Raw genomic sequence first — 26,612 nt, forward strand, 5'->3', positions numbered from 1 at the left:
CAGAAAGTGAAGAGGAACTAAAAAGCCTCTTGATGAAAGTGAAAGTGGAGAGTGAAAAAGTTGGCTTAAAGCTCAACATTCAGAAAGCGAAGATCATGGCATCCGGTCCCATCACTTGATGGGAAATAGATGGGGAAACAGTGTCAGACTTTATTTTTCTGGGCTCCAAAATCACTGCAGATGGTGACTGCAGCCATGAAATTAAAAGACGCTTACTCCTTGGAAAGAAAGTTATGACCAACCTAGATAGCATATTGAAAACCAGAGACATTACTTTGCCAACAAAGGTCCGTCTAGTCAAGGCTATAATTTTTCCTGTGGCCATGTATGGATGTGAGATTTGGACTGTGAAGAAGGCTGAGTGCTGAAGAATTGATGCTTTTGAACTGTGGTGTTGGAGAAGACTCTTGACTGCAAGGAGATCCAACTATTCCATTCTGAAGGAGATCAGCCCTGGGATTTCTTTGGAAGGAATGATGCTAAAGCTGAAACTCCAGTACTTTGGCCACCTCATGCGAAGAGTTGACTCATTGGAAAAGACTCTGATGCTGGGAGGGATTGGGGGCAAGAGGAGAAGGGGACAACAGAGGATGAGATGGCTGGATGGCATCACTGACTCGATGGACGTGAGTCTGAGTGAACTCCAGGAGTGTTGATGGACAGGGAGGCCTGGCGTGCTGCGATTCATGGGGTCGCAAAGAGTCAAACAGGACTGAGCGATTGATCTTATCTGATCTGATAGTTATTACCTAGGTGGGATGGTAAAGTTTCCAGATTATAGAGTAAGACCTATAAGGTAAGCCCCAATTCTCTCACAGTGTTACAAATCTAGAGAAAATCAGAAAAAGGCTCGGTTTATTTCAGATCTTGCAGAAACCTTTTTGAGGAACTTTCGGGCTGGCTGACACATTTGTCCGTAGGTTGTTAAATAAAGTTGAAAAGATGTTATTCTTACCTATAGGTTTCTCCTATAAAGCAGGTAAAAATCAATGTTTTCAAGCAAAGACTCAGGTCAAGTGAGATTAAATACTGAAAAGGTGTTGGGTAGATAAGACCGAGATGAGTTTTTGTGTCATTGACTCTTAGGTGGTGGTCACCAGAGGGATCAAGGTGTATGAACCCACAGAATACTGGCATTGTGAGGTACACACAATCCTTCCATAGCCAGCAGGGCAACCACTAGTTTCAGAAGAGGATGTAAGTGTCTTGTGAGTCTGGTGACAAAGTGAACGTTTCTGTTAGAATGTTTTAAGGTATGGTTAATTGCTTAGTGATTCCATAGCTACTGACTAATGACCTGTATTTGTTACTTTCCTCAGAAAATGTTTATTGAATACCTTTTCTGTGCCATGCCAGGTTCTAGGAAAATCTAGCACCAAATCCACCTTTCAGCCTATTTTTATAAATAAACTTTTATTGGAACACAGCCATACACACATATTTATATATTGACTATGTCTGCTTTTATGCCATAATGACTAAGCTGAAGTTGCAACAGAGATTGTATGGCCAACAAAGCCTAAAATGTTTATGATTTTTTTCAGAAAAAAATTTTACTGATCCTCCAAGTAAGAAGAGTCACATCCTAAATGCATTACAAATGCATGATTGGTCAGTCAGCTATCTTCCAGCCCAACTTCTCATGGTAGTCATAGAGTAAAAACTAACTCAGTATCTGTAAGTACACTGCTATGGGGCTTTAAGCCTGTCTTCCTCCCCTGAAAATTGGCCCAAGTGTTGTGTTGTTTTAATTCAAAAGCAGGGGGCTACAAGATAGAGCCCATTATTTATAGACCTCTGCCTGTCTCATTGGATATCTGTCTGTCCATATATCTGAATATTTCTACAGAAGGAAAAAATGGTTTGTGAAACTGTTAGTTGCTCAGTCGTGTCCAACTCTTTCCGACACCATGGACTGTAGCTCACTAGACTCCTCTGTCCATGGAATTTTCCAGGCAAGAATGCTCAAGTGGGTAGCTATTCCCTTTTTCAGGGGATCTTTCTGACTCAGGAATAGAACCCATATCTCCTGCATTGAAGGCAGATTCTTTACCATCTGAACCACCTACATATCTTTTTACAACATTTTCTAAGATGAAAGATGGTAACTACAACCCTGTATGCGAGACAACAAAGGAGACACAGATGTATAGAACAGTCTTGGACTCTGTGGGAGAGGGAGGGGGGTATGATTTGAGAGAATGGCATTAAAACATGTATAATATCATATAAGAAACAAATTGCCAGTCCAGGTTTGATGCAGGATACAGGAAGCTTGGGGCTGGTGCACTGGGATGACCCAGAGGGATGGTATGGGGAGGGAGGGGGGTTCAGAATGGGGAACACGTGTACACCCGTGGCGGATGCATGTTGATGTATGGCAGACCAATGCAATATTGTAAAGTAAAATTAATAATAATAATAAAATTAAAAAAAATAAAATATAAAATAAATAAAAATAAAAAAATAAAACTCTATAAGTAAATTCCAAAGTTGAGGACAATACAGGACTTTTAAACAGTTTGCAGGGAAATTTTAAACTCCTTTGTCACAAAGTATACCAATTTATACTTCTACCAACCATGTAAAAGGAATTTTCACCTCAGGGTCTGTGAAGATGATATTCTTTTTAGATGTTCACTAATTTGATAACTGAACATTTTTTTTTACTGTTTCTTCAGATGATGAACATAGGCCAACCTTGTGGCCATTATCAATCACTTCTTTCTGAGAGTTCTTATCCAGGGTTCCTGAAAATTGTCCCTCTTCATGAGGATGTCAGTCCTCTGAGTCAACTGTTCACAGCCATGACTTTGTGACAATTTGGGACATCCTGGAAAAACATATGCATTTATATCATCAATGCCTTAACAGTGGCGACCTTGGGGTGGTTAAAACCTTATGCTTTGAGTTGGGAGTCTTTTCTACAACATCCTTGAATAACCCTGTCCTTGATCTGTTTGGTTCTAACTCTACAGATGATGGGGTTGAACATGGGAGGTACCAGGAGATAGAGAATAGCAAACATGACATGTACTACTCAGGGCACATGATGTTCAAAGTGGTGGGTAAGGAAAGTAAAGAGCAGAGGTGTAAAAAGCCAAGATGACACAGATATGGAAGGCACATGTGCCAAAAGCCTTGAGCTGGGCTTCACTGGAGGGTAATTACAGCACAGCTCTCCAAATCATCACATAGGATACACTGATGACAATAACGTCAAAGTCCTAACATCAAACCTACTCATACGGCTGATGCCAATTCTTAAAGGTAATATATATGTATAGGAAAGGATTCAGGAAATACATCCAAATGATATAACATTTAAGAATAACAGTGAGATTTGTGGTATTTTGATTTTTTTTTGGGGGGGGGGCACCTTTAGGTATTTTTTAAAATTATCGATGATTGGGGAAGTTTAATTTCAGTATGAGGAAAAAAGTAACTGAAATAACAACAAAAGTGTACAGAAATTCATTTAGTGCCAAAGCCTACATAAATGCAATGGACAATCTGAGAACATGAGGACCTTTGGAATAAAATCCAGAAAGTTTGATAGTCTAGGTGTAACATTGTTGCTAGAAATCACAACTTATTGAGACTCCTAACAATAAGAATTAGGTAGACTAAATGCTGGTCTCTCTTAACAAAATTTGCTGATTCCCTGATGACAATGGATTTCAAATGAAGAAGTTCTGGGAAAGAAGAAGGAAGAAGAATCTCTTTGAACATAACTATGTTGTAGGGTTCATAGTAGCAAGAAAGTACCTAGAAATTTCATTATTTGTTAATATTCAATTCCCTTTTAAATTAAAATTTTAAACTAGCTTAGAAAACTACATGTCCTTTATTGTGTTCTTATTTTTAACTTTATTGAGCCACATGTAATATACAAATAGTTGCACATATTTAAGGCATACATTTTTACATAAGGGATTTGGACATAGGCATATACCAGTGATGCCGTTACCACAATCAAAGTAATGAATACATTTATCACATTTACCATATTTTTATTTTTGTCCACACTAACTACTCTCTTGTCAAAGTCAGTGATGAAGAAGGTTCTAAAATCCAGGCTCTTAATTTACTAAAACCAATGTCAGATGAAGGTGCTTTAAGAGAAATCAGAAGTATGTTTGCTTTCTCAGAAGAAGCAGCTATTGGAGCCTAAAAGTACCTCCAGAAATAAATGGGTATTCTGAAGGACCTTTGTCAAAATTCCCAAATTTTAGAGCTGTAAGGAATCATGATTCCATTATCAGTAATCAGTTAATGAATGTGTGTCTATATTTCATTTTAAAATTAGTTTTATGGCTGCATAAGTGGGGCAATAACATGCAAATATTTTAATACATAGTTTAATGATTTCTGACACATGTAAATGTCTGTGTTGTTACCCACCCAATTAAGATATAGAAATTTTCCATCACTTCATAAAGAGTTTCAATAGGGACAGAGTGAAGGGATAAAGTAAGTCATTAAATAGTTAATCCCACTAAGGGATTGTAAGTAGAAAAAAATATGGGAGATCCCTGTAAGTTAATGATTACTCAAGAAATCAGGTTTACTTAGCCACAAAAGCATGCAGGCTTATTTAAAGCAACAAAACCATGTGACAGAAGCATGAGACTTGTCCGCAAAACAGTAAAACAGCAGTGACATGAGGCCCACATCCTGCCCACTGAGCTCAGTAAGTTAGGACATGCTTTTTGACCACATAAAAAGCAATAATTTGTGGACTTAACTTGACCATGTAGGTATAAGAAAACTCCTCGGCTCAACCTGGAGAAGGAACTGATGATGGAAACATGGTGTCAGCTCAAGAAAGGCAAAGATGTTCTCCCCTCCTCACTTGTTCTTTGATTATAAAACTATAGGCCAGTAAGTTTCAGGGTTATGGATTTTTGAGTTTTACCAAGAGAATGCACTGGTTATACCAAACATCCTCTTCCAACAACACAAGAGAAGACTGTACACATGGACATCACCAGATGGTCACTATCAAAATCAGATTGATTATACTCTTTGCAGCCAAAGATAGAGAGGCTCTATCAAGTCAGCCAGAACAAGACCAGGAGCTGATTGTGGCTTAGATCATGAATTCCTTATTACCAAATTCAGACTTAAGTTGAAGAAAGTAGGGAAAACCACTAGACCATTCAGGTATGACCTAAATCAAATCCCTTACAATTATATAGTGGAATTGACAAATTCAAGGGATAAGATCTGTTAGACAGAGTGCCTGAAAATCTATGGATGGAGGTTTGTGACATTGTACAGGAAGCAGTGATCAAGACCATCCCCAGGAAAAAGAAATGCAAAAAGGCAAAATGGTTGCCTGAGGAGGTCTTACAAATAGCTGAGAAAAGAAGTGAAGCAAAAGGCAAAGGATAAAAGGAAAGATATACCCATGTGAATCCAGAGTTCCAAAGAATAGCAAGGAGAGATAAGAAAGCCTTCTTCAACCATCAATGCAAAGAAATAGAGGAAAACAGTAGAATGGGAAAGACTAGAGATCTCTTCAAGAAAATTAGAGATACCAAGGGAACATTTCATGCAAAGATGGGCACAATAAAGGACAGAAATGGTATGGACCCAACAGAAGCAGAAGATATTAAGAAGAGGTGGCAAGAATACAAGGAAGAACTATACAAAAAAGATCTTCATGACCCAGATAATCATGATGGTGTGATCACTCACCTAGAGCCAGACATCCTGGAATGCGAAGTCAAGTGGGCATTAGGAAACATCACTACAAACAAAGCTCGTGGAGGTGATGGAATTCCAGTTGAGCTATATCACATCCTAAAAGATGATGCTGTGAAAGTGCTGCACTCAATATGCCAGCAAATTCGATACTCAGCAATGGCCACAGGACTGGAAAAGGTCAGTTTTCATTCCAATCCCTAAGAAAGGCAATGCTGAAGAATGTTCAAACTACCACACAATTGCACTCATCTCACAGCTAGCAAAGTAATGCTCAAAACCTCCAAGCCAAGTTTCTGAACTGTGAACTTCCACATGTTAAAGCTGGATTTGGAAAAGGCAGAGGAACCAGAGATCCAAGTGCTAACATCTGTTGGATCTTTGAAAAAACAAGAAAGTTCCAGAAAAACATCTACTTCTGCTTTATTGACTAGACTAAAGCCTTTGACCATGTGGATTACAACAAAATGTGGAAAATTCTCAAAGATATGGGAATACTAGACCACCTTACCTGCCTCCTGAGAAATCTGTATGCAGATTGAGAAGCAAAAGTTAGTACCAGGCATGGAAAAACAGATTGGTTCCAAATCGAGAAAGGAGTACTTCAAGGCTGTATATTGTGACACTGCCACTCTTATGGCAGAAAGCGAAGAAGAACTAAAGAGCCTCTTGATAAAAGAGAAATAGCAAAGTGAACAAGTTGACTTAAAACTCAACACTAAAAAGCTAAGATCATGGCATCTGATCCCACCACATCATGGCCAATAGAGGGGGAAACAATTGAAACAGTGACAGACTTTATTTTCTTGGACTCCAAAATCACTGCAGATGGAGACTGCAGTCATGAAATTAAAAGACGCTTGCTCTTTGGATGAAAAGCTATGACCTACCTAGACAGCATATTAAAAAACAGAGACATTACTTTGCCAACAAAGTAATGTCAAAGCTATGTCCGTCTAGTCAAAGCTATGGTTTTTCAAGTAGTCATGTATGGAAGTGACAGTTGGAGTATAAATATGAGCGCCAAAGAATTGGTGCTTCTGAACTGTGGTTTTGGAGAAGACTCTTGAGAGTCCCTTGGACTGCAAGAAGATGCAACCTATCAATCCTAAAAGAAATCAGTCCTGAATATTCATTGGAAGGAGTGATGCTGAAGCTGAAGCTCCAATACTTTGGCCACCTGATGTGAAGAACTGACTCATTGGAAAAGATCTTGATGCTGGGAAAAATTGAAGGCAGAAGAAGGGGATGACAAAGGATGAGATGGTTGGATGGCACTACTCAATGGACATGAGTTTGAGCAAGCTCCAGGAGTTTGTGATGGACAGGAAAGCCTGGACTGCTGCAGTCCATGGAGTTACAAAGAGTTGTACATGACTGAGCGACTGAACTAAACTGAGTTTCAGGGTAAGGCGTTTCTCACCCACCCAGCTGTAAACTTCACAAATGTCTTATTCTAGTAAATCACTTCTTACCTATCACTTTGATTCTCGCTGATTTCCTTTCTACATTGAGATGTAAAGATCAGTAGTACTGGAGCTCTTTAGGGCCCTGCTGAATAGTAACCAGTTTCAGTTTTGTTGCCTCTTTGCAGTCAAACTCTCCCATCCATCCTAAACACACAAATTCTGATCTGATTTCTTTCTTAATATTTTTCTCGCTCACTAAAACTTGCTTCTGGTGTCTTGCTCAGTGTAAAGCTCTTCAGATTCATCCATACTGTTGTGTGTATGAGTGATTCATTTCCTATTATTGCTCAGTAGTATGCTTGGTTTTTCCTATGTACCTCAGTTGGAATATTGTTACCCTTTCTTCTTTGCTTCAGTCCAAGTTTACATACAGTCTGGTAAATATATATAATATGATATATTTATGTTTCAGTTGTTGGAGCTTTTAAGCAAATCAACTTTGATTGAAATATTAAATAATCCTATTCAACAAGAATCTGGAATACATGGTATGTCTAAAAAATAAAAAGAATGACATGTTACTCTCTAACTAAACACCTATTGCTATAAAAGAAGGCACTCGTTCAACAAAATAAAGTCAATTCTTTTCTTTGACTCTGATTCAACTGACTATAATTATGTCACATTTCTATTTAATTTGTATCAGGCCATATATTTCTCAGATAGCTTTCTGTTTTTTCTGGAATTCAAATTATCTTCCATTTTTCCCACTTGCAGGATAAAGACAAGCTTTCAGTATCATCTCAGTTAGTGACTTTCTGTTAATTATTCATAATGGTACTAAATTTTAAGATTTCATTATCATACAAACATCCTCAAGATCTTGTTAAAATGGAAATTCTGATTCAATAGATCTGGAGTGGGGCCTGAGTCAAGAATTTCTGACAACACTTCTGCTCTGAGGCAGTATTATTTTGTGCAAGACTTTAATACATTCTGCATTTTTAAAGGCATGTTGGAGTGCTGCTTCCCTGAGATTACTCTCCATGGCGCCCTTGAGTAATTTCTACGTGGTTATCAGCTGTTGAACTCTATTGGATGTATGTCTCATTTTGTTGAAGTACATAATCCAGTTTTATTCAGAAAAATATAGATGTGATGCATAAATGATAACTTTTCTGTGTGTTCTTGCCTGTTCAAAATCTCTCTTTCTTTTTTCCTCTTGAACTTCATTGATAGATTGACTGTATACAGAATCATTAGGCTTTAAATAATTTTCTTTGAACATTTAAGATTTAGCCTAATATAGTAACTAAAAATAGAGATAAAAATTTGGTTCTGTATGTCTGCACTGTAAAATGTTAACCTGTCTGTGTCTTAGCTTCTCTACCTATACAATGAGGATGTTGATACCTATTTCATTCAGTCTTATAGAGAATTCATGACCACACAGTTTATAAACCTCTAGAGTGCAACCTGCATATAGAAACCACTAAATTAATTTCACCCATTCATTACTAAGCCTGGGTAGACTAAAATTAAACTTGTTGGCTTTTCTTTGTGGGTGATTTTTTTCCATTTATTTTAAAGCATTAGGCTCCATTCTTTATCTTGACACTTTGAAATTCCACTGCATTATTTTTCAAATGCTTTTTTGGTTCTTTTTTTTTTTTTTCTTCATTGCCGAGTATGTTGCAAAATTTTTATTATGTTGCAAAATTTGTTTAGTCTTCAACTGACAGATATTTAGGTTTCCACATTTTAGCTGTTCTGTATACAACTACTCTAAACATACTCTTAACATTTTCTAAATTGAAGTATGGTTGATGTACAATGTTCTGATACTCTGACATTTTTGATGTAAATATAAACTAGTTATGTGGGGAATACAACTTGAAGTGGAACTGCTTGGTCAAAAAGATGCAAAACATTGTTAGAAATAGTTAAAAACACTTCCTGATGGGGTGTACTCAGGACCTGAGTGCCCCCAAGTGCCCCACAATTTTGCCAACACTTAGTTGTCAGTGTATTTCATTTTAGTTATTCTAATGACTTTGTACTGGCAATTCTTTCTGGTTTGTATTTTCATCTTCCTAATGAATAATAATTTGAGCACATATTCATTCATGCCATTAGAGGTTCATTTACATTCCTTTAGCATAAAATTTTAATGAGCTTTTTTTTCTCTATTGATTGCAGCATTTTGTTTCTCAGATATATGCACTGTGAATATTTTATTCATCTGTAGACTTCCTTTTCACTTATATCTTTTTCAGTAAGTAAATTTGTTTTTATTTTGATGAAGTTCAATTTTTTTTTAATCCACTTGTGTGCTAAGAAACTTTTTCCTTTCCTCAAGTTCAGACAATGTTATCCTATATAATTTTTTTTTAGAATCTTTATAGTTTCAGCTTTCAAATTTAGGTTTAAATTATATTGCAAATAAAGATGTTTTACACTGTGGTAAGAATTAAGGTTCATTTTAGTTTTCATACAGATATCCATCCAGTCGTTCTATCCACATAAAGATATTTTTATATCACTGAAGTTCATTGATTTCTCTGATTAAAGTCAATTATGTTTTTAATTATGTTTAGGGCTATTACTGACCTCATCATTTTCCTTCACAATGTATTGATCTATTTTTATATAAATACAAGATCACTCCTAGGATATGTGGAACACTAAGCAAATATGTTCTATAGGGTCTTAACTCAGGAAAAAAAATTCCCTTAGAATTCTATTTAAAAAACCACTGGCTTGTGTTAAATGAATTATTCATAGATGATGACTTAGAATAATGGATAAAAATGCATTTATTTTTGTGTTAGTTTTCTAGGGTTACCATTACAAAGTACCACAAACTGAGTCACTTGAATCCAGAAATTGGTCATGTTAGAAGCTCCAGAGCTTAGAAGTCCCTGGTTAAGGTATCAGAGGGCTGATTCCTTCTATTGGCTGTGTAGAAGAAACTGTCCCTTGCCTCTCTTATAGCATCTGTTGGTTTGCTGGAAACCTTGGTGTGTAAACGTATTATCTTGATCTTTTTTTCATGTCTATATGACATTCTCTTTGTGTATATGTCTCAGTGTCCAAATTTTCTTTTTTTTTTTTATAAGAACACTAATCATATTGGATTAGGAACCCACTTTACTTCAGCATGACCTCATCTTAGCTAATAACATTTACAATGCTCTTATTTCCAAAGAGGTCACATTCTGAGGTACTAAAGGTTAGAACCTTGCTATCTGAGTTCAAGTTCTTACTGATGAAGCCAAATCCAGCCTCTGTACCCAAATATCAAATTAATTTTGAGACAGAGTTTGGGGTGAAATAGAAAAGAATACCTTTATTGCTCTTCCAGGCAAACAGGGTCACAGTGGGGTAATGTCCTCAAAAACTGTGTGTCCAAATTTGGAGAGGTTAGTGAGTAATGATTATAGTAATGGTTCAAAGAGGTCATGATCAGCTTGTGCACATTCTGCTCATTGGTTGCTGACATGGTAAGTGGGAGTCAGAATCACCATGCTTCAGGTTCCAACAGGTCTGGGGTCTCTGTGTTTGTGAGCAGCATATCATTAATTTCTCCAACCTGGTAGGAGTTTCAGTATCTGTAAAACAGCTCAAACATATTGTTACATATATATGTATGTATGTATACCTGTTCACTAGAACTCAGACAAGGTCAAGGAGGCTGAATGAAGCCTATTTCCTATAACCAAGATGTGATGGTGCAGGAAGGAGGAACCCTTTCCAGGGCCCAAGAGTGGGCTCTTGTCTAACACTTAGAAATGAATTATCTAAGGAGACAAATGTGCTGACAAAGCAAAAGACTTCACTAGGAACTGGTGCCTGGGTGGAGAGCAGCAGCATAATGAACCCAGAAGAACTGCTCTGTCACATGGCTTGCACACTCAGGTTTTATGGTAATAGAGTTAGTTTCTGGCTTGTCCCTGGCAAATCATTCTGACTCAGGGGCAGAGCCCCACCATGCCCCTTCCTGGTAGAGCATTCACTGCTCAGCCAAGATGGATTCCAGGGAAAAGGATTCTGGGAGGATGCTATGACATATAGTCTGGTGTCTCATCTCTTCTTTTGACTTTTCTCAAGTTCTTTTGCTTGGTGGTAGATTGTTAGTTCTGAGTTCTTTACCAGGACCTCCTGTTGTGAGATGACTCATGCAGGTGGTTACTATCAGGCCTGGCCAGGGTGGGCAGCTTGGGTCTGTAGTTCCCAAACCTTTCTGGTCACAGAAAGTTTTTTATGCCCAGGAGCTCCACAGGGTCATGGAAGGTACTAATGAGTACTGTAGCTTGGATATTGCCTCTCAGCTCTGAAAAACTCTTCCAAAGAGATAAGAGAGGAGACGGGATATATAGGACTTTTGCTGAAGGAAAAACAAACATGTACTTGAGCATCACAAGATTATTGCTAAGCATACAAAACTGAGACATCTCAAGTTAATGATTTTGGTGCCTTTCCAAGAGTCTGGAATCATTAAATTGATTACTTTGACAATGTATCTTAACTATCTAGGACCAATATTTGGTTTTTCTCTCTCTTGAATTCCCCTCATGGCACGTGGAGAGAATAGGGGACTGCACTGGCTGATGGCATCATGGCTTAATGTCAGGCTGCATTTTTTGCTTACTGATATGACAGGGGACATTTTTTATCCACAGTTGTTAGTTACCTTGACTTCACAGAGCCCTACTGTCACACTAAACATGGATACTTCCTCCAAATGATTATTCATAGTTGCATACAAGATTATACACACATAAATTAGTAAGCAACTCCACTCCTTTACACGTATCTCTCTCTCAGATATACACATCAACATACAAAATGAATAAGCATACTTTCACATTGCACAAAATATCCCTTCAGGTCTAAGTATATATACTCTGCCTGCACACGTCCTCAGTCATGTCTGACTCTTTGTGACCCCATGGACTGTGGCCCTCCAGTCTCCTCTGTACATGGAATTTTACAGGGAAAAATACTAGAGTGGGTTGCCATTTCCTACTCCAGGGGATCTACTCAACCCAGGGATTGAACCCATGTCTCTTGTGTCTTCTGCAATGCCAGGCAGATTCTTTACCACTATGCCATCTGGGAAGCCCATACATAATCTGACTAACAATAAATTAAAGTAATACAGATAAATTTACACTCATGTAATCTCAACACATATTCTTTTATATGCATTCAAATCCCATGTCTTTGGATTTGTGTGTACATGGGAGAAAGGAGAATTAGGGGTTAATGCTACCAGCTTTAGTCTCCAGTCTCAGAGGAAGCCCGTGTGAGTTAGAGGCAGTGGGACCCAGGATGGGTTCAGAGAATTAGTGTCTGGGGGAAGGAAAAGGCTACACTTTCCTAGGTTTTTAAATAGGCTCTAGAAGGTGGTCTCTGTTAAAAGCTGATTTCTAGAAGCCATTTTAAACTACTCTGGTCACATTGGAGTTGATGAGTACCAAAGCGGATCTCAGTGCCCAGAGCCCCATTCATCTCTGTCCATCCCTGGGAGCAGCAGAACTCAGAGAGGCTGAAAGGAGCTAGAGGCATGGTGTGCACTGTGCAGAATGGCTGAACTCACTGGGGGCTCCAGATCCACAGACCATGACTGCTGATCTCCAGCCTGATATGGGAAGAAGACTTACAGCTTGTTCTGTGTCCTCCAGGGAGACTCTAGAAAAGTAGGAAGACTTCCTCCAAACACAGTCCCTCCAGGAAGGAGATTGGATCTGAACCCCATACCACTCCAGCTTTATTGTCCTTGGTCAGTCTTAGTTTAAATACCCCAATGTAGGAAAGCAGAGTGTAAATTTTTCTGAAGCTATTCCTTAGCAAGTTCTCAACTCATTTTAGTCTATCCGTTCAGGTTTGAACAACATGGATTAAACTGATACTTTTCCAAGTTAATGATATTGAAAGTATCAGATTCATTAGGAACGGAGCAGGAAGTGCAGAGAGGAAAGAGAAGTGCCTCTCAAGGGCTCCCATTTGTCACCTCAGACTTGGGTAACAGGTCGGTTCTTTTCCTACAGTGTTCACCCAAGAAACAAAATCTGACAGTGAGAAGTCAGAGCCAATAGAATCACATGAGGAAGCTGAGAGGCATTGCTTATGAGGGAAATTTGATCTGTGAAAAGGTCATTAGAAAGTCTGGGAAATAGATGAATCAGAGGATAAAAACTGGCTTTTCAAAGTGGCTACAGTATATGAGTAGCTGAACCTTGGCTGAGAAGAGAGTCACCATCCCTAAACGAGTTTGTGCAACAGGTGAGTTATCTGTTAAGGCTCATGGGCAGAAGTCAGTAAAGATGCCATCCTAGAGAATGCAGCTTATACCCAGAGATGCCAGACAATGAATCAGAAACCTATTCTAAAGGCAACCAATCCAATGATATAGCAGGATTTCTGGTTTCAAATACAGATCTTTCTGTAATTCAGGATTGTAGACAACTGTATACAATTTCACCTGGTGGCTCAGATGGTAAAGAATCTGCCTGCAATGCAGAAGACCTGGGTTTGATCCTTGGGTTGGGAAGATCCCCTGGAGGAGGGCATGGCAACCCACTCCAGTATTCTTACCTGGACAATCTCCAAGGACAGAGGAGCCTGGCAGGCTACAGTCCATGGGGTTGCAAAGAGTCGGACATGACTTAGCGACTAAGCACTGCACAGCACATACAATTTCACAGGTTCCCTTTGTATCTGACTTTTTCATGACAGGCCAACAATCTCTGCTGTATCCTACCAGAGTAGTTTCTCCAATCAATCACTACCTACAGAGGCAGTGGTGTGAACCACCAAGATCATTGTTTGTGAGATATGCATTTGGCACAGAATTATTGTGTAGTCTTTGATAAATCATGTAATTACCCTGAGCTCTATTTTCTTATTGTAAATAGAGATGCAAACTGTGTGTGAGAGAAATAATAAAGTGTAAAAGCGTATAGCGTTTCATCTACAAAAAATAGCAATGCCTTCTACAATTAATCAAAGCAATTAATACTCACTTTGATAATTGCATCTTTAGTCAGCATCTTCGCCAGGCCCAATGCAAGAGTGCGATGGCTCAAGCATTCTTTTCCAAGTGACCTTCAGTGTCAGTGACTATGTCCATACAGGTGGAGGGTGACACACAAGCGGTAAACAGAAGGAAAGGAGGGAGCCTCTAGCTCAAAGAGAATATATGACTGTTTGGGAAGGTCAGGCCAGGCAGATGGGGATACAACAAAACCTAACTGCCCAGATAATGTGTATGTATTTCTAAATTTTCTTTCTTTTTTAGTGATCTGTGTTTTGTTTTTAAGCCTAAACTATGATTAGATAATTTACAGCTTTTGGGTAATTATATATCTCTTCTAGTTGAATCCTTCTAATGAGTAGTCAAAAGCACCTTTATCAATCACATGCATACAGTAGTTCAACAGTTGTGTTACTGAACAGTGTCTTTGTTTGAAAGATAATCCCAAGTTACAACAGTCAGATTAGATCTTATAAAGAATTCACAAGTAAAGTTTGTAACATATTTTGTCTCAGTGAATTTAAAAGCTTCTGATCTTAAAGATCATCTATAAAATGTCAGTAGTGTTAAATGCTCTTTATTTGATGCTAAATATAAACCACACTAAAATGTCTTTCATTAAGTAAAAGGAAATTTTTACACAGAAAATTTTAATTAAATTGGCATGTGTGTGCACTCTGCTGCTTAGGCATGTTAGACTCTTTGAGACCCCATGGACTGCAGCCCACCTGTCTCCTCTATCTATGGGATTTCTCAGGCAAAATACTGCAGTGGATTGCCATTTCCTATTCCAGAGTATTTTCCCAACCCAGGGATTGAACCCCATGTCTCCTGCATCTCCTGCTTTGGCAGAGGATTCTTTACCACTGAGCCACTTGTTGCTGCTGCTGCTAAGTCACTTCAGTCATGCCTGACTCTGCGTGACCCCATAGGCAGCAGCCCACCAGGCTCCGCCATCCCTGGGATTCTCCAGCAAGAACACTGGAGTGGTTGCCATTTCCTTCTCCAATACATGAAAGTGAAGTTGCTCAGTTGTGTCTGACTCTTCGTGACCCCATGGACTGCAGCCTACCAGGCTCCTCTGTCCATGGGATTTTCCAGGCAAGAGTACTGGAGTGGGGTGCCATTGCCTTCTCCAACTGAGCCACCCAGGAAGCCCTTAAATTGGCACAATTTAATAAAACAAAAAGATAAAGTGAACACTGTCAGTGTATCTTCAGCCCTTGCTTTGACAGGCTAATGAGCAGAACTTGAAATCAGGTGAAGCTTACTCTGTTCTATGAGACAGTGAAGGGATCTTCTCAATATTTATATTAATATAGTCAATTATAGAAATCTGAATATAAAGTCAAAGTCAGTCTCCCATAGGGTTTGAGATAACATTCACCATTTCCCTGAAAAGCTTAGCATTCTTCAATCAAGTTCAATCATCTCTTTAGAAGGGGGAAAGAGTGATAATACTTGCTAAACCAGAATTACTATCAAAATTTGAAAATCTGATCATATTCATTCAGCCACAAGCCTGTCTGATTTACTCATTAGTATCTTTTTTCAGATGAGCTATCCTGTTTTCCCTCTCTCCCTTCGTAATGCCAGCAGAGATCATTTTTGTTCCAGGGATGTATTTCTTGGAATTCACCAAGTACTCCATCAGCATCTCTCCCCAGGTGATGCCTTTGTTCTTGTTGGCATCTGTGTAAGAAAACGCAACAGGCTGAACTGTCTTTCACCCAAGCAGATCATGGAGATTTGGCCTAGTCTTATGTTTGCCTCCCTTCTCAGTATGGCACTGGGCACACTTCTGAAGAAAAATCTTGTTCTTCTCAACATCACCCATATTTAAGTTGTTCTGTCTCCTCATGTGACCAAGAGGTTCCTGCTCACAAGCAGAACATCCTTCTAAGTCTCTCTATTGTCACCCTATCATAGATAGGAGTGTTTGTTTTGAGCAAACCTATAACTATTATCAGGCTTCCCAGGTGGCTCAGTGGTAAAGAATCTGCCTGCCAATGCAGGAGACGTGGGTTCAATCCCTGGGTCAGGAAGATTCCTTGGAGGAGGAAATGGCACCCTACTCCAGCATTCTTGTCTGGAAAATTCCATGGACAGAGGGACCTGGTGGGCCATAGTCCATATAATCAGAAAGAGTTGGACACAACTGAACACAACTGGACCATAGCTATTATCTGAGCTTTGCTTTTGGCTCAGTGGTAAAGAATCCACCTGCCAGTGCAAGAGATATGAGTTTGATACCTGAGTCAGTAAGATCTCCTGGAGAAGGAAATAGTAACCCATTCCAGTATTCTTGCCTGGAAAATCCCATGGACAGAGGAGCCTGGCAGGTTACATTCTATGGGGTCCCAAAAAAGTTGTACATGACTTAGCAACTAAACAACAATAGCTATTATCTATGAAGGATGGTAAAGTTTTCAAGTTAGAGAACGATAAGGTCTGAGCCCCACTTCTTTAATAATGTTAAAAATCTAGAGAAGATCATAATTATTTTAGATCTTCCAAAAATCTTTTCTTTTCTTTTTTTTTTAACTACTGGATCTGGAATGAAACATTTGTCCATACCCAGAGTTGATTTGTTAAAGGGATTTTGAAAAGATACTCTTCTTGTCTGTATACTTCTGTTATGAAGGAGGTAAGAGCTAATTCTTTCAAACAAAGGATAGATCAACTGAGAGTAAATAGTGTGAGTGTGGTGGGTAAGAACCAGGTGAGTTTTTGTGTCACTTACTCTGAGTTAGGTAGTGTTCACATGTGGGATGAAACAGTAAGATTACCCCCATATAATGCTAGCAAATATTAGTAGAGAATGATGTTCACAAAGTCCTCCCCTGGCCAGCAGAGCAACCACAGTATGAGAAATGGACATAACTGTCTTATGCTCATGGTGTTCAAGAGGGGTGTTCTGTCAGGACATTTTAAGAAATGGTTGATTGGTTAATGACTCCATTGCTACTGAATAATGACCTTTATTTGTTAGTTTCTTCAGTCGGCATTGATTAAAGTCCTTTTCATCACAAAGCACAGGTTCTAGGAATAGAGCACGACTCAGGGATGACTTCATGAAATTTAACACTTAGGACAGGAATTGGAAAACTACAGCCTGCACCAGCTCCACTTTGCATCATGGTTTTGTGCATAAAGTTTTGTTGGAGCACAGCCACACTCACAGGTTATATATCAACTATGACTGCTTTCATGCTACTCAGCTAAGCTGATTAGTTGTAACAGAGATTTTATGGCCCACAAAGCCTACAATATTGATGATTTGACCTTTTACAGAAAAAGTTTGATGATACTACAACTAGGAAGAGCCATACACTAAATTCCTTACACAAACCGTACACAATTGTTCAATCAGATACCTTTGAGTCAAATCCTCATAGTAATTGTTTTAGAGTCAAAACTAACTCAGTGTCACTAAATAAACTGCTTAGGGGCTTTAAGCCAAAGAGTTTTCCAAACTGACTTCCTACCCTGAAAAGTGGCCCAAGTGTTGTATTGTTGCTGTTCTTTGAATTCTGACGTAGGAGGCTACAGCATGGAGCCTGTTTTTGTTTGTTTGTTTGTTTGTTTTTATACAATTCTGCCTGTCTCATCTGGATGTCTGCCTGTGTGTATATCTGAATATTTCTGCAGAAGAAGAAAAGGAGATTCTCATGTAAAATACAAATTCATTGAGTCTGAATACCCACAACACTGGTCAGTCCAAGTGTGTATGAAGTCCAGAGAAAGACAGGGCACAGGGGGTCGAGACCTGACTCAACCTCTAACCAGCCTGGTGCCCTTGGCTAGTGTGCTCGTTGTATCTCCCAGAGACCAGCCCTGTCCTGGGAGAGGTCAGAGGGAAAGTACAGGCCAACCTCCCTTCTGGGGGCCTAAGGAGATGCTAGGGTCCTTAGCTTTGGGAGTCTAAAACCTAACAGCAGGGAGATGGTGGGGTCCTCCGCATAGTTGTCGCCTGCATACTTGTCCCCCTTGAAGAAGCAGGAGCCCTTTTCCAGTGGGAAGGGCAAGGGCAGATCACTGCTCCCCACATCCAGAGCCTGGATCCCCAGGAATGGGTTCATTGGTGTGGTGTAGTGAATCAACTGCTTCCCTGAGGCAGGGCTTCCCAAGTGTGATGGAGGGATCTATGAGAAAGGTTAAGTGAATTGGTTGTTGGTTATAAATCGAACAGAGGGAAAGAATTACTATGACATTATTTTCCAAGATTGTTTACCTTCAGCAGATTCTACTTTCAAAATTTATAAAATATTGTACTTGGAACAAGCATGTTCTGACCCTATTTTCAAGGACATAAATATGAAATAAAATGAAAGTTAGCAATGTATTATATTGCAAAATTATATTTATTAAAATAGTTGAATTCATTGTAGCTTACCATTAAGCCCAGTTCTTCCATCCAAAGGATTATAAATAATAATAATAATTTACTTTAATGCTATCACCTGCAGAGACTAGATCACCTTTCCAATGGAGAAACATTAACCATCCTATGATGTTGACTTCACGGAATAGCTCTTCTCATCCTGTGTCCTTCATCCTGCTTGGGATCCCAGGATTGGAGAATTCCCAGTTTGGGGTTGCCTTTCCATTCTGTGCCATGTATGTTGTGGCTCTAGTCGGCAATATCACTCTCCTTCATGTAATCCGAACCGATCCCACCTTGCATGAGCCCATGTACCTCTTTCTGGCCATGCTGGCTATCACTGACCTGGTCCTCTCCATTTCCACACAACCTAAAATGCTGGCCATATTCTGGTTTCACGATCATGAGATTGAATACCATGCCTGCCTCATCCAGTTGTTCTTTATCCATGCTTTTTCTTCGGTGGAGTCCGGATTGCTCATGGCTATGGCCTTGGACCGTTATGTGGCTGTCTGCTCCCCACTGCATCACTCTAGTATCCTGACCCCATCTGTTGTAGGTAAACTGGGGGGAGGTGTGATGATGAGAGGGCTGCTATGGGTGAGTCCTTTCTGCTTCTTGGTGTCCAGGATGCCCTTCTGCCCCAGTCGGATAATCCCCCAGTCATACTGTGAGCACATGGCTGTGCTGAAGTTGGTGTGTGCTGACACTAGAGTAAATCGTGCATATGGACTTTTTGTGGCCTTCTCTGTAGTTGGCTTTGACATTATCGTCATCAGTGTATCCTATGTAATAATTTTGAGAACTGTTCTGGGGTTACCCTCAGGTAAAGCCCGGCTCAAGGCTTTTGGCACATGTGCTTCCCATATCTGTGTCATCTTGGCTCTTTATATCCCAGCCCTCTTTACTTTTCTCACCCATCGCTTTGGACATCATGTGCCCCGAGTAGTACATGTCATGTTTGCTATTCTCTATCTCCTGGTACCTCCCATGTTCAACCCCATCATCTATGGAGTTAGAACCAAACAGATCAGGGACAGGGTTATTCAAGGATGTTGTAGAAAAGACTCCCAACTCAAAGCATAGGGTTTTAACCACCCCAAGGTCCCTACTGTTAAGGCATTGATGATATAAATGCATAAAGTTTTCCAGGATGTCACAATTTTTTTTTTCAAATTTACTGAGTTATAGTGAAGTGAAACTCATTCAGTCATGTCCACATCTTTGCAACTCCATGGGCTGTAGCCTGCCAGGCTCCTCTGTCCATGGAATTCTCCAGTCAAGAATACTAGAGTGGGTTGCCATTTCCTTTTCCAGGGGATCTTCCTGATCCAGAGATTGAACCCGGGTCTCCTGTACTGTAAGCAGACTCTTTACCATCTGAGCCACCAGGGAAGTCTGTATTGAAGTATATGTAACATAAAAATAGTTGTACATATTTAAGTTCAGTTCAGTTGCTCAGTGTCCAACTCTTTGTGACCCCACGGACTGCAGCACACCAGGCTCTCCTGTCCATCACCAATGCCCGGAGATTACTCAAACTCATGTCCATCTAGTCAGTAATGTCATCCAACCATCTCATCCTCTGTCTCCCCTTCTCCTCCTGCCTTCAATCTTTCCTAGCATCAGGGTCGTTTCCAATGAGTCAGTTTTTCACATCAGGTGGCCAAAGAATTGGAGCTTCAGCCTCAACGTCAGTCCTTTTAATGAAGATTCAGGACTGATTTCCTTTAAGATGGACTGGTTGGATCTCCTTGCTGTCCAAGGGACTCTCCAGAGTCTTCTCCAACACCACAGTTCAAAAGCATCAATTATTCAGCACTCAGCTTTCTTTATAGTCCAACTCTCACATCCATACCTGCCTACTGGAAAAACCATAACTTTGACTAAATGGACGTTTGTTGGTAAAGTAATGTCTCTGCTTTTTAATATGCTGTCTAGGTTGGTCATAGCTTTTCTTCCAAGGAGTAGGAATCTTTTAATCTCATGGCTGCAGTCAACATCTGCAGTGATTTTGGAGCCCCCCCCTAAATAAAGTCTCTCACTTTTCCATTGTTTCCCCATCTATTTCCCATGAAGTGATGGGACTGGGTGTTATGATCTTAGTTTTCTGAATGTTGAGTTTTAAGCCAACTTTTTCACTCTCCTCTTTCACTTTCATCAAGAGGCTCTTTAGATCTTCTTTGCTTTCTGCCATAAGGGTGGTGGCATCTGCATATCTGAAGTTATTGATAGTTCTCCCAGCAATCTTGATTCCAGCTTGTGCTTCATCTAGCCTAGCATTCTGCTTGATGTACTCTGCATATAGGCTCAGAGGTTAAAGTGTCTGCCTGGAATTCAGGAGACCTGGGTTCGATCCCTGGGTTGAGAAGATCCCCTGTAGAAGGAAATGGCAACCCACTCCAGTACTGTTGCCTGGAGAATCCCATGGAGGGAGGAGCCTGGTAGGCTACAGTCCATGGGGTCGCAAAGAGTCGGACACGACAAGCGACTTCACTTTCACTTTCTTTCACTCTGCATATAAGTTAAATAAGCAGGGTGACAGTATACAGCCTTGATGTACTCCTTACCCAATTTGGAACCAGTCTGTTGTTCCATGTCCAGTTCTAATTGTTCCTTCTTGACCTGCATACAGATTTCTTAGAAGGCAGGTCAGGTGGTCTGATATTCCCATCTCTCTAAGAATTTTCCACAGTTTGTTGTGATCCACACAGTCACAGTCAAATAAATGTTTTGGTGTAGTTGATGAAGCAGAAGTAGATGTTTTTGTGGAACTCTCTTGCTTTTTCAATGATCCAACAGATGTTGGCAATTTGATCTCTGATTCCTCTGCCTTTTCTAAATCCAGCTTGAACATCTGGAAGTTCACAATTCACATACTGTTGAAGCCTGGCTTGGAGAATTTTGAGCATTACTTTGCTAGCATGTAAGATGAGTGCCGGAGAAGGCAATGGCACCCCACTCCAGTACTCTTGCCTGGAAAATCCCATGGATGGAGGAGCCTGGTAGGCTGCAGTCCATGGGGTCGCTAAGAGTTGGACACGACTGAGCGACTTCACTTTCACTTTTCACTTTCATGCATTGGAGAAGGAAATGGCAACCCACTCCAGTGTTCTTACCTGGAGAATCCCAGGGATGGGGGAACCTGGTGGGCTGCCATCTATGGGGTCGCACAGAGTTGGACACGACTGAAGCGACTTAGCAGCAGCAGCAGCAGTAAGATGAGTGCAATTGTGAGGTAGTTTGAAAATTCTTTGGCATTGCCTTTCTTAGGGATTGGAATGAACACTTACATTTTCCAATTTTCATTTTAATAAAATTTAATTTTATTTGATTAATTTCATATATTTAATCACATATTTAATGCTTACATTTTGATGAATTTGGGCATATGCATACATGCATGATACCATCACCACAGTCAAGGTAATATAAGCGTGTATCACATTTATATTTGTATTCTTACTCACCTCTTTCTTGTCACAGTCAGTGGTGAAGAAGATTCGAAAATTCAGGCGCTCATGTTTCTAAAGCCAATGTTAAAAAAAAAAAAATCAACATCAGATGAAGGTGTTTAAAGAGAAATCAGGAGTATGTTTGCTTTTCCGAAAAGAAAACAGCTATTGGAGCCTAAAAGTGCCTCCAGAAATAAATAGGTGTTCTGAAAGTAAAAAAAGTGAAGTTGCTCAGTCGGGTCCGACTCTTTGCGACCCCATGGACTGTAGCCTATCAGGCTCCTTCATCCATGGGATTTTCCAGGCAAGAGTGCTGGAGTGGATTGCCATTTCTTTCTCCAGGGGATTTTCCCGACCCAGGAATCGAACCGAGGTCGCCCGAATTGCAGGCAGACGCTTTACCGTCTGAGCCACCAGGGTAGCCTGGGTGTTCTGAAGGACCAAATTTTAGAGTTGCCTAGAATTTTGATCCCTCTATCAGGAAATCAGTTAATAGTTGTGAGTCTCTTCCTTTTTCTTTTAAAAATCATTTTATGGCTATATAACTTGAGACAGTAAAATGGGAATATCTTAATACATAGTTTAATGAGTTCTGACACATGTAAATGTCTGTGTGGTGACCTGCCCAATTAGGATATAGAAAATCCCCATCACTTCATAAAGATTTTTGCTGTGTCTTTTAGTTAAACACTCCCCTCTTCCCAAGCAGGTAAATCCTGATCTGAGTTCTTTCTCTCACTAAAACTTGAGTTTTGTTATTTTTTTCCTCTCACTAAAACTTTAGTTTGGTGTCCCACTCAGTATAAAGCTTTTCAGATTCATTCATACTGTTGCATTAATGAATGATTCATTTCCTATTCTTGCTCAGGAGTATAAATTTTTTTCTACATCTTTCTCTCTTGCTTCACCTTCTACCATTCTAGTCTTTTACTTCCACACATATCCACTTCTTACTGCTCTTAAGGCTTTGCTTTTAATCATACCAGTTCTCCACATGGTTTGCTTCTAGAACTTTCTACTTCTCATCACTCTGTAGTTCAACTAATACCACCTTATCAGTGAGTTATTTTTTAACCTGTGTATCTTAACTAGATTCTTCCCCTTATTATTTTCTTTCAACACATTTTATTTTCTATGTATCTTAGCCCAAAGTGTAATTATTTAAAATACTTACTTGTTATTTATTCCTCTGACTTGAATATAAATTCATGAAAGCATAAAATAATTGCTGACTATTCTACCCAAAACTAGCTCACACCCACACACACAAAACCTCACTGAGTGAATGAATGAATTTTTGCCTGTGTGATACCTTTGTCCTAACAATTTCACTAGGAACCACAAGATGGCATTTCCATGTATATTATTCCCTCTTCCCTCCAAAACTGGATCTCAGTCCTAAAGGCCCCTTTCATTTATCCCCATGGAAATTTTGAAGATTTCTGTTGGTCAAATGAGATAAGTTCATTATATAAATAACAATTTCCTTCATTCTCTGCTTTTTAATTAACAAATGTAAAATATTTGAAACATTTTAAAATTTCTGTTCAAGAAATGATTTATTGAACAATTGTCTGCACCAAACATTCTGTAAGAGGATGGGAATAGAGTGGGGAACAAGAGAAACTGTCCATCAGAGCATTTAAATAGTAGGAGAGACTCAAAATAAACATCCTGAATACCTACAATTCCAGCTCCAGTATAAAAACTTAGTACTTGAGCTATGCAGCTCTCTCCTGCACTCAGTCGTGTCTGACACTTTGTGACCCCATGGACTGTAGTCTGCCAGGCTTCTCTGTCCATGGGATTCTCCAGGCAATAATACTGGAGTAAATTGCCATTTCATCCTCCAGGGGATGTTTCCAATCCAGGAATTGAACCCACAACTCCTGTGTCTCCTGCATTGGCTGGCAAATTCTCTAACACTGCATGATCTCCTAAGTCCACCCTGATTAGAAGTATCCTTAGCTGTTCTGAATTGATGAAAATAGATGATTGCTTTCATCATACAAGAGCCAATGGGTTCAAATTTGTAACTAAATTCAAGCTTTCTGTAGCCAATTTGTAAAAAGTATCAAATGAGTACTGTGATTGAGGAATTCAATTTCCCCTTTGTAAGACAGGCAGAGTCATCACTGCCCCTCTCTTCTCTCAAGTAACACACATCTCTAACATGACACAAGTGACCGAGAGAGACCAGACAGACCTTAACAAACGCAGCCCCAGAAAGTCAGCTTCTCCAGGTTTTTAAACATTGCTAAGAGCCAAACCAAGCTCTCAGAATTCCATTCTAGAGTAATTTCGAAAGCTGAATCTTCATCAGTATTGTCTACTCTGTGTGGAGCCAGACACAGGGTTATTGGTATGATGGCATTTCATATTCAACAAGCATTTCTTTATCACTTATATGTCAGTGCTGCACTTGGTGCTGCGGTTATAGAGATCAGTAGTTCATAGCTCATCCTAAAAACTACTCCTCTGTGTTCTCACAGGCTTCCCTGGTGGCTCAGATGGTAAAGAATCTGCCTGCAATGCAGGAGACCTGGGCTCAATCCCTGGGTCAAGAAGATCCCCTGGGCAAGAGAATGGCAACCCACTCCAGTATTCTTGCCTGGAGAATCCCCATAAACAGAGGAGTGACTAACAGTTACTGTGGTCTCACAGCTTCCCAGGTGGCACTGGTGGTCAAGAATCTGCCTGCCAAAGCAGGAGACTTAAGAGATGTGGGTTCAATCCCTGGGTAGGGAAGGCCTACTGGAGGAGGGCACATGGACAGAGGATCCTGGTGGGCTACAGTCCATAGGGTCACAAAGAGTCGAACACAACTGAAGTGACTTAGCATGCATGTGTGTATTCTAACAGCAACTGGTAAAACTGCTGTCATCACACTTACTTACTCCTAAACACCTTAGTGATCTGATTGTGCATTTTAATGTTGACTCTCAGTCAGCTAACCCTGAAGTCACTGACTAATCCTAGTCTGTCTTCTGAGCCTTGGACTCCCAGGGCCAGAGAAGGAGGGAGAGAAAGGCCCAAGGAGGTTTGACGCCTGACTTCACAGACCACAGCCTCCACCCCAACCTCAACCAAGATCAATGTAGAGTCTCAGTCTCTGGGTTTCAGTTCTCCATGGGTCTATCTTAGGTGTGGCTCCTCAGGGAAAAGATTTAGGATCTCTCATTTCTGGAAGCCCTCCAGATGCCAGCTCCAGTATTGATTACAGACATTTGCATCACTGCACGTGTGTATCTACAAGTGTCTATCCAGTTACATTTTGTAGATGAGAAAACAGAAACCGAACAATCTAAGATCCTTGGGTATATTTCTGAGTCAGAATGTACAGCAGAGGCAGAAAGGGAGTGGGTGAAAATAAACAAAAGGCAGATCTACTAGGTAGGAATTGATCCTTTCTAAGAAATCCACTACATGTTTACAACTCTGAGGAGACATTCACATGATAATTTGTATTAATGATGCCCCTGGAGTCATGCAACATGGCTCCCTTGGAAGAGTTTTGAAAAGGAACGTGTGCCAATTTCTGTTTTGTAAACTTCATATTTTAAAAGATGTTCAAGGCCAATGGGGTGTTGGAGAAGACTCCTGAGAGTTCCTTGGACTGCAAGGAGATCAAACCAGACAATCCTAAAAGAAATCAACCCTGAGTATTCATTGGAAGGACTGATGCTGAAACTCCAATACTTTGGCCACCTGATGCAAAGAACTCACTCATTAGAAAAGACCCTGATGCTGGGAAAGATTGAAGGCAAGAGGAGAAGCAGACAACAGAGGATGAGATGGTTTGATGGCATCACTGTTTCAATGGACATGAGTTTGAGTAAGCTCCAGGAGATGGTGAAGGACAGGGAAGCCTGCTGTGCTGCAGTCCATGGAGTCACAGAGTCAGACACAACTCAGTGACTGAACAATAAAACAGGGGCAGGATACTTCCCCAGAAGGTCTCATGTTTTAATTGTCTCCTGGAATGGAATAGAAAGCTCTCAGTGAACGCTGTTTTCCAGATCTTCAGCATCTTCAGGATGCTGTTTCTCTTATTTCTGGAAACAGAGCGGTGATACCTGTCAGATCCATTATAGCAGGAAGGTGTGGGCAAGGAGCCAGAAAGAGGAGATGAATTGAGAGAAGAGTAAATGTTGCTCTGGAAAAGGAATAGTGAAGTCTACAGTGTAGTGATATTGTCTCTGGGCCAATGGGAGTGATGATTTGAATTATCAACAAAAGGATTCAATTATTTTTGAAGCTGGTTTTCTTTAATCCACATAGAAGAGGGAGTCATTTATACATTCATTCATTCAGTGATTTTTCAATAATTACTCTTCCATGTGTCTTCTGTCTTACTAATAATCCTCAACAGCCATGCTTTTTGTGGTCTTTTGACTGAGAATTTTTGAGGGCAGCCACCAGACCATTCTCATTGGTGCATGCCCAACACTTAGCAGCCTGGAATAGAGTAAGTGCTTAAAGAAACAGATAAGTGAATGATGAATAGTATATCCTAGAAAGATCTCATTTGGAATTAAAAGAAAACAAGCAGTCCATTGTATGGGTTTTCTGTGATCTCTCACTTTCATAAAGCACATAAGCATATGAATCTGAAC

General features: G+C 39.9%; 1 protein-coding gene and 1 pseudogene across 1 annotated transcript; one reads left to right on the forward strand and one right to left on the reverse strand.

The window, feature by feature from the left end:
- Positions 1 to 15,688: 15,688 nt before the first annotated feature.
- LOC113904783 lies at positions 15,689 to 15,994 on the reverse strand (annotated as a pseudogene).
- Positions 15,995 to 18,661: 2,667 nt separating this feature from the next.
- On the forward strand, positions 18,662 to 19,627 carry LOC113904959 (olfactory receptor 52R1-like). The gene has a single exon (XM_027562018.1). It carries the CDS (start codon positions 18,668 to 18,670, stop codon positions 19,625 to 19,627), a length of 960 nt encoding a protein of 319 aa, XP_027417819.1. The 5' UTR covers positions 18,662 to 18,667.
- Positions 19,628 to 26,612: the final 6,985 nt, after the last annotated feature.

The sequence above is a fragment of the Bos indicus x Bos taurus genome, chromosome 15 (assembly GCF_003369695.1).
Source record: "Bos indicus x Bos taurus breed Angus x Brahman F1 hybrid chromosome 15, Bos_hybrid_MaternalHap_v2.0, whole genome shotgun sequence".
Classification (NCBI taxonomy): Eukaryota; Metazoa; Chordata; class Mammalia; order Artiodactyla; family Bovidae; genus Bos; species Bos indicus x Bos taurus.

Excerpts from the sequence above, each read along its gene's own strand:
- LOC113904959 (XM_027562018.1), top strand. The coding sequence starts at position 18,668 with ATGATGTTGACTTCACGGAATAGCTCTTCTCATCCTGTGTCCTTCATC.